This window comes from Alexandromys fortis, unplaced genomic scaffold, assembly GCF_014885135.2.
Source record: "Alexandromys fortis isolate MF-2015 unplaced genomic scaffold, M_Fortis_MF-2015_v1.1 scaffold_86, whole genome shotgun sequence".
NCBI classification, from domain to species: Eukaryota; Metazoa; Chordata; class Mammalia; order Rodentia; family Cricetidae; genus Alexandromys; species Alexandromys fortis.
The window spans coordinates 3,874,891-3,886,506 of NW_026067965.1; the positions used below are offsets into that span (position 1 = coordinate 3,874,891).

The 11,616-nt window shown below is 50.2% G+C and overlaps 1 protein-coding gene across 5 annotated transcripts in view; it reads right to left on the reverse strand.

The window, feature by feature from the left end:
* Positions 1-4,261, reverse strand: part of Znf710 (zinc finger protein 710) — a 70,018-nt gene extending 65,757 nt beyond the window's left edge. Inside the window, exon 1 of one of the 5 annotated variants that reach the window (XM_050153915.1) lies at positions 3,178-4,261. In XM_050153915.1, the coding sequence (XP_050009872.1) occupies positions 3,178-3,383 (206 nt within the window). In that variant the 5' untranslated portion in view covers positions 3,384-4,261. The other 4 variants (XM_050153917.1, XM_050153914.1, XM_050153918.1 and 1 more) reach the window with 4 other exon arrangements.
* Between the last annotated feature and the right edge of the window lie 7,355 nt (positions 4,262-11,616).

Below are 11,616 nucleotides of genomic sequence, written 5' to 3' on the forward strand. Positions count from 1 at the left end.
ACCAGCTCCCTGAACCTTTGAAGAGCCCTAGTAAGGTGATACAAGCCCTCCCCCGCCCCCTGTTCCCACACACCAGCTCTTCTCTTTGGCAGACATGAACTTTGACTGCTTTTACTTACACACGCACAAAAGGCAAGGCTGAGAGGGCAGCGTCAAAGCTGGCTGGATGACCCCCAACAGCACAAAGTCCTCCTCCCACCTGTGAGGGAGTTTTGTGAGCTTCCGAGGTACCCACAGGGACTAGTTACGGCTTCAGGTGGACAGTGGCGGACAGTTTCCATTGTAAACGGAAAGAAAGACGCCCAGGGTGCCCTTCGAAGATAGGGCACTGGGCCCGCGGGTCAAGTGTCCCCTCACTGGCAGGCTGGCCGCTAAGACCGTAGAGGAACTCCGCAGTGTCCGGGTGAAAACACACCCAGGCTACTGCATGGCCTGGCCGGAACCATCTCGCAGGGCGTAGAGATACATTAATGACCGTTTTGGATTAGTTAAAGTCCACACAAGCACCTCCCTGGCCTCTTAAATCTTCCCAAACTACAGTTTAGACTGGAGGGAAGCAGTGGCAGGGACCATAAAAGTCATCTTAAAAGGCAAGTAAAGAGAGAGAGAGAGAGAGAGAGAGAGAGAGAGAGAGAGAGAGAGAGAGAGAGAGAGAGAGAGAGAGAGAGAGAACAAGAAAACCAACAACCCCGCTACGCACGAGTTAGCAAGTCCGCAGCTCGGGGTGGTGGTAACACCGAGGCCGGTTCAGTGGGGTCTGAGAGTCGGGGAAGGAAGACCACCGAATTCGGGGGGCTCCTCGACCTGACGCCGACGATCACGCCCCACAGCTCCGTCCAATTAGGAAAATGACCGCGAGGAGAGGGAGAGGGGGCGGTGAGGAAGGAAGAACGAGCCACGGGAGGCTCTAGACCAGCCATGGGGATCTGCCCACCCTTTCCCAGCACCGGGCGAGCGCCTTCAACAGGTCCGAGCCGGGGCTACGGAGGGGGACCTGGGGCCCGCGGCACCCGGCTGGAGACCCCCGTTGACCTCGAGGGGCGCCGGGCACCCCAGCAGCGCGCTGCGCCCTTGCCACCCCACTGGCTCGGCCGCGCGGCCACCCCACCCGCTCCCGGAGTAAAAAGTTTGTGGGCAGCCGCAGGGGCGGGGCGGCGAGGGGTGAAACTTTGGGTCCCGGGCCGGGTGCGGGGGGGAGCGTCCTCGAGCGCCGCGACACCCACGTGCGGGCCGAAGACCGCCGCCGCCTCCCCGGCCTCCCGCGCCGCCGCCGCGCTTTCCTTTCATTTTGCCTCTCTCTGCCTCTGCTTCTCTCTCTCTCTCTCTCTCTCTCTCTCTCTCTCTCTCTCTCTCTCTCTCTCTCTCTCTCTCTTCCCCTTCGCGCGCTCTCCTCCCTCTCTCCCTCTCTCTCCTTCCCTTCCCCCCTCTCTCCCTCCCCCCAGACGCCATCTCTCCCTCTTTCCCCAGCTCTCCCTCTCTCGCTCCAGCTCTCCGGCATGAGGGAATGTGGAAGTGAAAGGAAAAGACGACATGTTTGCAGCGCGGCTGCGGGCCTGCGCGCCGCCGTCCCCGGGGAGAGGCGGGGGGCGGGTCGACCGCGGCCGCAGCGACCCACCCCCGCGCCCCCAGCCACCCCGCCGCGGGCCGCCGGGGGTTGGCGGGGCCGTGGGCCGCGCGGGACACTCACCCTGGGTCCGGGCGCGGCTCCTGGCGCTGGGGGCCCTCGGCTGGCCGGGCCGGGCGGGCCGGGGGCTCCTGCTGCCCACCGCCCGGGTTGCTGCTGCGCGCCGCCTCCACGCGCGCCCGCCCTGCTCTGCCACCCTCCCTCCGGCTCCTCTCTTTCTCTCTCCCCCTCTCTCTCTCTCCCTCCTGCTCTCTCTCGCGCTCGCTCGCGCTCTCTCCCTCCCTGGAAGAAGGGAATGAGGCAGGGCTGACGTGAAGGGATGCTAAACAGCTCCTCCTAAGCCAGCTCGCAGAGGAAGAGAGACAGAAAAGCAGCCCTTTTATCTCTCTTTTGTTTTCTCACTTCCTTCCACCCCCCCAGCACCCCCCTCTTGTCGGCCCAAGTTTTCTTTTTCTCTTTCTACCGCAGAGAGGATTTTTCTTCTTTTCTTTCGGTGCAACTCTGCTACTCGAATTGCAAGCCTGGAGGCTTCTCTTTTTTTTTCTTCCCCTTTCCTCTTTTCTTCCTCCTTCCTCCTTTCTTATTTCTCTAAAAGGGTTTTGTTTGCTGTGGGAGTTTCGTTTGAAAATCGAGTCACGCCTTTTTCCTTCTTTTCTTTCTCCCTCTCCCTCTTTTTTTCCCCTCCTCTCAGCAGAAAAGGGGAACAAAGATTAACAAGCGGGGGAGAAGGGAGCGTCAGAACCGCGAATGGAAATGGGGGGCTGTCCCTGCCAGGCACAAAGGGGGCCCGAGAGGACAGCCCCCCCCAGGAAGCCTGGGGTGTCCTATCCCAAAGAAGAGCCTCTGGGATGGGAGTCCGGGGGAGTCCCTAGGAGCCCCGTCCTTCCGAAATGCGGGTAGGGGCTCTGAGTCCGCCCCCTCCCCAGCCAGGGGTGAAAGCTGGGGGCGGGGGGGGGTGCTCTTCACTTAATATATTTTTTAAGTGGGCAGATGGGCTTGAAGCAAACGTAGCCGCAGAGCCCTGAACAGTAAAGCGCCTTTAAACAGCTGTTTAGAGCCCTGGACGGTCAGACTCGAGGGAACGGCTCCGGCTGCGATCGCTGGGACCCGGGTGCGAAGGGGTTCAGAGGAGTTCAGTCCCTCGCGGCCTTCCCAAGTCCATGGCCTGGGTTCGGTCCCGGGGTGCACGGCTGGGGGCGCCGAGGCGTGGTCGTTAGCTGAGGTCTGGGCCCTTGTGGCTCCCTGCAGGGCCCGGGGTTCAGCAGAGCCTGGCCTCCTCCCAGCTCTGGGACAGGCCGGACACCCCGCCTCCAACCTCCCGGACACCCGCCACTCAGCTGCGCCGCTCGACTCCGACGCAGGGCGGGTACCGAGCCCGCGGACAGAGCCGGGCAGTGTCGCCACCAAGGGTCAATTATTCATGGGGCGCCTGGGCGTGCTCCCAAGACCAGCTCTGTCCTCGGCTTCTCCGGAGGAGTGGAGACAACACGGGGGAAAAGTTCCCAGAGCAAAGTTGGCCACATTTCTTATTTTCCCAAGTAAGTATTGAGCACCTGCTGGATGCCTGACCCTTGGACTGGGGCAGAAGCTGGGCGAGAAACTTGAGGTCTCGGCGGGCCCAGACAAAGCGAGGGAAGCTGCGGCTCCGGACCAGGTCACCGAGCCGAAGAGAAGCCTGGATCCTCTCCCCTCCCTGCGCTCTTCCTTTCCCTTCCCTCCTTCCTCCGGGCTGCATCTCCTTGGCTCCACCCCTTCTCATCAATTCCTCCCACACTTCCCTGCTCTCCCTGGCTTTTCACTGGAGGGTCCCTTCTCCCTGCTAGGAGCAGACGCTGAGCCCCATTGTCTCCCCCCCCCCCCCCCCATGACTGCAGCCTCCTAGGGATAGGACCAGCCACTCCTTCCCCTCCCCCCCAGCCCAAAGGCCTGGGCCTTTGCTGACAGGAGCCCCAAGGCCACTGCCCCTCGCCCCACCCTACACCGGCTCACGGAGCTGTGAGCAATGACTCCAGTCACTCAGAACATGATTTATTTCTGGCAAGGAGTGAGAAAACAGAAGCCAAAGAGTTGGTTCAGCAAGAACGACCCCATGATTTCAGGCTCAGCACACTGGGGCCTCTCTCGTGACCCCAGCGACTTCCCAGTACACCCTTGCAGTGGGGAATGCCACAGTTCTGTCATTACCTGACCCTTTTCAAAATACCCAAGCCATAGCCTCCAAAAAAAGAGACAAAGTCATCTCTAAGAGTCGAGTATTCGTTCATTCAACTACATCTGCTATGTACCTGCTTAGTGCCAACCCCTCAGCCCGGTCCTAAAGACTTAACCACCAGCCATTCCGGATCCTTGTTCTCTGTCTTTGCAAACTCGTAGAGGAGCAAAAGGGAGCTGGGCCTCAGAGCCAGGCATCATGGTGCATGCTTGTAATCCCAGCACTTGGGAAACTGAGGCAGGAGGATTGTCAGGAGTTTAAGGCCAGCGTAGGCTACGTTCTAAATGCCGGGACCGTTAGAGCAAGACCTTGTGTCAGCAAAACTAAAAAGGGAGAGGCACAGTTGTCCTGATTATAACCTCAGAGTCTGGAAGGTCAGAAGTTTAAGGCTGGCTACAGGAGACCCCTTCTCAAAAAAAAAAAAAAAAAAAAAAAGCTTGGGGATGGGGGTGGGAACAACAGACAATTTGAGTGCAGCCTGAGGAAACACCTTAGAGGTGAGGGTGGTCGGTGGGGCTTCCTGAAGGTCACAGCTAGATAAGTGGGGCTGTGCCAGTCAAAAGCACAGGAGGGAGCCGGGTGTGGTGACACCAGGCCTTTAATCTCAGCACTTGGGTGGCAGAGGCAGGCAGACCCTGTCTCAAAACCACCACCACCACAATAACCAAAAAAAAAAGTGGGAGGGAACAATTTGCCTGCAGGACAGAAAGAAAAAAAAAGACATTCTAAATTCTAGAAACTGTTGAGTTTGAGTTATAGCAGCCAGGCCTGGTGATAATGCTTTAATCCCATCACTGGGGACACAGAGGAAGAAGCAGGTGGATCTCTGTGACTTTGAGGCAGCCTGGTCTACATAATGAGTTACAAGCCGGGCACGATTATATAGAGGGGAAAAAAAAAAAAAAGAGAGAAGAATTCAAGTACTTGCAGCACTATAGAGTGTATGTTGGGGAATGAGGATGGTTGTGAGTGCAGTGGAGGACAGGATTAGTTTCAGGGAAATGTTCAAAGTCTATTCCATTTTACTTGCCAGCTTCCTCAACTTACATGATTAATATACTCAGTAAATAATGTAGCCCCAGTTTCCTGCCTTGTAAAAATGGAGGTAACTGAAGACAGGCAGGACGACTGTATGGACCTTTAACCACCTGTAACCCCGACACTCTGAGACGGAATCAGGTGGATCTTGTGAGTTTGAGGCCAACCTGGACGGCACAGAAAGTTCCTGTTTAAAAAGAGAGAAAATCAAAAATAAGTAGCTGTACGTTCTAGCTACTTGGGAGATTGAGGCAGAAGAATCAAGATTTGAAGGCCAGCCTGGGCAACATATGGAAACCATGTCTCAAAATAAAATATAAGAAAGAGGGCCAGGAATATAGCTCAGTGGTAGAGCGCTATATCGTGTGTGTGTGTGTGTGTGTGTGTGTGTTGCCTGTATTGTATTCCCAGAGCTACCAACATAAAAATCTAAGTTCAAGACCAGCTTGGGCTATACATAGTGAGACCTTGTTTCAAAATATTGAAGAGAGGCTATAAAAGTCGGGGGGAGGGGGCTAGTGTCTTATGTTCATGCGCCCAGACTTATGAGACATAGACCTGTGGCTGAGTCAACCACTGATCTTCTCATATATAAGATAGGGAAGCAGGGCTGGAGAGATGGCTCAGTGGTTAAGAGCGCTGACTGCTCTTCCAGAGGATGCAGGTTCAGTTCCCAGCACCCACATGGCAGCTAACAACCGTCTGAAACTCCAGTTTTAGGGGACCCAACATCCAAGTAAAAAACCACCAACACACATAAAATAAATTAAAAAGAAAATAAGATAGGGAAGCAAATACCTGCTTCCCAGTGTGCAGTGAAACTTAAAAGAGCATACATCTTTTGTGCGATTTGGTGCATATGCACCTGCAATATATGGCAGCTCTTATTCACCTTTGCTATGAAATGAAGGCGTGTCGGGGGGAGGTGTCCTTGCAACCTGGAAATGAGAAGCTGGGTTGAAAATCAGAGTGACTCACAGGCCAAGAGCCAGCTGCTGCAGAAATGTTTCTTCAAAGATGCCTTGTCCCAGTGGGTGGCTGGCAGGGGAACACCCACATTTGATCAAGAGGGCCAGGATGTCATCTCAGGAGCATGACCGGAACTAACTGCGCACAAAGGCCCAGGCTGATTCTTGGCGTTCTAGCCTGCCTGAGGAACCAGTAGGAATCGGAGGAAAATGGGGTCCTGGGAAACCAGCAAAGGTTCCTAGGAGCAGGGCACAAACTGACGGGGTGGGAAGGGGTTGTTGAGTTCTCCAGAGTCCAGTCAAACCTCTGTAAGACTCCTAGCCCTCTGCAAGGGCTCTCCAGGTACACTGCAGATGAACATCACAGCAACAGGATGCCCTGTGGATCCAAGGATCCAGGAGACGCTGTGCATTCCTGTATTGTAGTTATTTTACCACAGTATTGGGAACACAGGGCCTCCTGCATGCCAAGTACACATCTCCAGACTGTCTCTTCCCCCTTGCTTCATGCCCCTCTCTCCCCCCCGAATCTGGGTCTCATAGAGCCCAAGCTGGTTCAAACCTGCTGACCTGACCTTGTATACCAAGTAGGATTCCAGGTGTGCCCAACCCCACACCTGACTTTTTCTTTCTCTTCCCATAGCACAGATACATTGTGACAAAACTGGAAATCACCTGGGAACAGCTGGAGACATTATATATTAGTGTATAGTCGTGGGCATTCCACTTCCTCATATTTACATGTAGAGGCATATAATAAAACTACATAAAATAAGCCAGTAAACACCTTTGATCCCAGCACTTGGGAGGCAGAGGCCAGCCTGGTCTACAGTGCGAGTTCTAGGACAGGCTCCAAAGCTACATAGAGAAAGGCTGTCTCAGAAAACCAAGTAAATAAGTAAAGAAGTAAAAATAATAAATAAATAAATTAAATTAATTAAATAATAATTAAGTAAAGAAGTAAAAATAATAAAAAAATTAATTAAATATTGTTAAATAACTGGCTATGTGTATGTATGTGTATATGTTATATATATGTTAGCCTGATATGGTGGCTCAGCCATTAAGAGGGCTCCCTGCTCTTGGTGAGGATGTATGTTTGATTCCCAGCACCCACATCTAGCAGCTCACAATCACCTGCAACCCCAAACAGAAACAGTGCCAGACCAGGGGGTCTTTACCATAACTAAGCCAGAATTTACAGGTAAGGCTGGGATTTCTTTTTTTTTTTTTTTTTTTTTTTTCCGAGACAGGGTTTCTCTGTGGCTTTGGAGCCTGTCCTGGAACTAGCTCTCTAGACCAGGCTGGTCTTGAACTCACAGAGATCCGCCTGCCTCTGCTTCCCGAGTGCTGGGATTAAAGGCGTGTGCCACCACCGCCTGGCTCTAAGGCTGGGATTTCTGTACCTGGCCTGGTTTATCTCTTTTCGTGGGAGCCAGTGTCCCTCAGGATCTTCTCTGTCTCTGTCTCTCTTCCTCTCAGACAAGGTCTCCTGTAACCCAGGCTGGACTCACACTTGCCGTACATAGCTAAGGGTAACCTTGAAATCCAGTCCACCACCCCCCAATCCTTCCCCTGTCACAATCAGCGCTGTCATTCATCCTCACACTCCCCTGAAAGAACCTGTCTGGGCAGATGCCCCACCTTCTACTCTAACATCTTATTAACTAATTAATGCCATTTCCTGGTTTGGCTAAGACAAAATGGAATGAAACCAGGTAGCTAGCAACAGAAAACACAGGATGCTGTATCTTGCAAACTGCAAAGGCACTTTGGATGTCAGTAGAACCCAGGGAGAGCTCAGCCTCAAGACACTACCATTTAGTCAGATAGCCAAGCAGAAGAGATCTTCCACATTGACACTAGAGAGCCATCAGCTGTTTCTATGGCAGGTGACACACAGCTCTCTTCCAGTGATTCAGAAGCCCAAAAGTCATCCTGAGCTAAAACTTGAAAGTAGGTGGGTTTTTTTTGTTTTGTTTTGTGTGTGTGTGTGTTTGGTTTGGGTTTTTGTTTTTATTTATTTATTTATTTATTTAATTATTTTTTATTTTATTTTTTTTTTCTTTTTCGAGACAGGGTTTCTCTGTAGCTTTGGAGCCTGTCCTGGAACTAGCTCTTGTAGACCAGGCTGGCCTCAAACTGACAGAGATCCACCTGTCTCTGCCTCCCAAGTGTTGGGATTAAAGGTATGTGCCAACTGCCAAAGTAGGTGTGTTCTAAGGTGATGGTGGCACACACACCTTTAATTTCAGTACTTGGGAGGCAGAGGCAGATGGACCTCTGAGTTTGAGGTCAGCCTGGTCTACAGAGCTAGTTCCAAGTCAGCCAGAGCTACACAAACAGAAAGACCAGTATTTTTCACTGTATTCCAATCGAATCTTTTAGGGGATATGTAATATTATAATATTCAATATTTATTTATTTATTCTTTTTTATGTATTTTGTTTTTTGAGACAGAGTTTCTCTGTGTAGCCTTGACTGTCCTGAACCTCATTCTGTAGACCAGGTTAGCCTTAAACTCAGAGGTGCACCTGCTTCTGCCTCCTGAGTGCTGGGATTAACCACCTCACACGACTTGATATTTAATTTTTAGTATCAGACCTCCCAACTGGTATCCAGTCAAGGAAAGGAAGAGGACCTCAGGGAACACACACATGCTGCAGAAAGCACAAGTCCATGCTGTGCTCCTGACCAGACGTGCTGCCTAAAACATCAGGAGAAAAGCCAAGTGTGAAGTGCACACCTGTAATCCCAGGCCCTTAGGAAATGGAGGCAGGAGATTAAATTCAAGGTTATCCTTAGCTACAGCAGTGAGTTTGGGGTTAGCCTGGGCTAAAAGTGGCTGTTTCCCCTCTCCCTTCCCCCAAACAAAAGAAAACTAACAAAATGGGCTGTGGTGGTGTGGTACATGTCTGCAATCCCTACTCAGGAGGTAGAGACAGGGGACTCAGGAGTTTGAGGCCACCACCCTCAAGCACATAGCGAATTTAAAGCTAGCTAGCCTGAGCTAATGTCACACCCCACCCCACCCCAGAAAAAAAAGAGGAAGAAAAATCTGCCACAGAAGTTTCATAACAGCTCTAAACAGGCGATAGTCAGCTTTCTTAAACAAATGAATAATAAATAAGTAAGAACAAATTATGATGGGAAGGCAAGTTGATGCAAAGCCTGGACAATAATTTGATACTACAGATTAAGGGAACTTTGGTCTGGAGAATTGGTCCAGTGGTTCTGAGCTCTTGCAGATCTTCCAGAGGACCTGGGTTCGATTCCCTGTACCCACGTGTCAGTCTGTAATGGCAGTCGCAGGGGATCCACTGTAAAATATGGTACACACATATATGCAACAAAACACTATATATGGTAATAAAAATAAGTCTTTAAAAGTATATTTTATCCCAGCACTCAGGAAACAGGCAGATGGATCTCTGTGAGTTCGTGGCCAGCCTGATTTACAAGAGCTAGTTTCCAGGATAGGCTCCAAAGCTACAGACAAATCCTGTCTCAAAAACCAAGCAAACAAACATTTAAATACATTTAAAAATATTTAAAACCACAGAGAAACCCTGTCTCAAAAAACCAAAAAAAAAATTTAAATAAATATTTTTTTATTTTAAATATTTTAAAAAGGGAAATTTAATAGCTTCTATCTCCTGGTTTTCTTTTTGTTTTGTTTGAGACAGGGTTTCTCTGTGTAGCCCTGGCTATTCTGAAACTTGCTCTGTAGAACAGGCCAGCCTTGAACTCACAGAGATCTTACTGCCTCTACCTCCCAATTACTGAGATTAAAGGCACGTGCTACCACAGCCCAGCCCAACCTCTGTGTGTGTGTGTGTGTGTGTTTAAGTATAGTTCTATTTTTATTTTATTTTTTGCAACACTGGAATTGAACCCTAGGAGCTTGCCCATGCTAGGCAAGAACCCGCCCTCTTTTTGCTTTAAGAACATTTATTTTTTGTGTGTGGGTGACTGTATGTCTGTGAGCAGATGTGTGTACAGTGCCAGAAGACACCAGGTCCCCTGCATCAGAGTTAGAAGTCGCTGGGCACTCCCAAGTGGGTGCTGGGAATAGAACCTGAATCCTCTGTGAGACCTGTGAGCGCTCTTAACCACTGAACCTTCTCAGCTGTTGCTTTTCTTTGTTACAATTCTTTTTTTTTTTTTTCCTATTCACTCCCATTCCCCTACCAACCAGGCCCCCCCTGCTTAGCTTTGAGATCAGAGAAGAGAGGATACATTGAAGGAGATGTGGCTAGAGTCTTGTGCTAGCCTCTGAATTGATACTTTATTTTTGTTTTATCTCTTTTATCCCAGAGCTACCTTGGAGAATCCTCAGTAACTGGTTCATAACAATAATTTCCAGTTGTAGCATTTTGGGAACAGGGAATGTGGTTCAGACTACATCTTCATTTTCAAATTTATTGGGATCTTTCCCTGCGGTGGAAAAGAAGATCTTTGTTTAAAACTCTTTTTCAGCACCGGGAAAATTGTCTGGGTAACTTAAGGGTGGGAGCCAACAGCCCAGCTATCTAGAGGAAGTGGAAAGAAGCGAGAAACAGGAACGGGAAGTTTCCAAGAGGAACTAGTCCTGATAGCCAAGGGCCAGAAGCCAGAAGCCGCCACTCTCCATTTGATGCCCCCTGGGAGGTGGGATTCTAGCTTGTGGAGGTCAAGGAGGTCAAATTAGCTGCTTCCCAAGTTCTCCCCCCCCCCTCCTGCCCCGTGAGCTCTTTTCATAAGTAAAGCAAGGGTTTTTTTTTTGTTGTTGTTTTGTTTTTTGTTTTATTGGTTTGTTAATTTTGTGTGGACAGTCTAAGGAGATTCTGTGTCAAAGGAACAAACAAACCCTAGAACAACAAAAACAGATTCCAGTTCTCTTTAGCTTCAGCTGGCCTTGACTTGCTCCGTGTGTGTGTGTGTGTGTGTGTGTGTGTGTGTGTGTGTTTGTGTGTGTACCCAGGCCAGGACTTAAACTCAAAGCAATCCTCCTGCCTACCACCTAGCTTGTTTTATTCATGAGAATAGGTGTGAAACCTCGCCTCTCAGGCTGGGGGTGTGTGTGGCTCAAGGACTGGTGGGGTGAGGTATTAGACTCAATCTCCTGTATCATAAATAAAATAAATAAATAATAGATTACAAAGACATGGGTTATGGTGTCCCATACTTGAGACCTGATCTACAGAGCTAATGCCAGGGTAGGCTCCAAAGCTAGAGAAACCCTGTTTCGAAAAACCAAAAAGAAAAAAAAAAATAGCTTAGTAGTAGAAAATGTGATTACAAAAAAGAGAGTTTAGGCGGATCCCTGGGAGTTCGAGGCCTGCCTGGTCTACAAGAGCTAGTTCCAGGACAGGCACCAAAGCTACAGAGAAACCCTGTCTCGGAAAAAATAAATAAATAAATAAATAAATAAATCTGCAGGTCAGGCCTGGTGACATTTGCCTTTAATTCCAGCATGCTCTGGAGGGAGAGAGGCTGGTGGATTTCTGTGGATTTGAGGTTAGCTGGGCCTACAAAGGAAGGTCCAGGGAGGGCTACATAGTGAGACCTGGTCTCAAAACAAACAGAACCAACACAGCATATGCAGAACCACTGGGGGCAGAGGCAGAAGCAGGAGGATCTTGGCAACTTCAAGGGCAGCCAGCGCTGCTTAGTGAAACTGTCTTAAAGAATTAAAAACTCCAAATAAGCCAGGTGGTGGTGGCACACACCTTTAATCCCAGCACTCAGGAGGCAAAGGCAGGCGGATCTCTGTGAGTTTGAGGCCAGCCAGA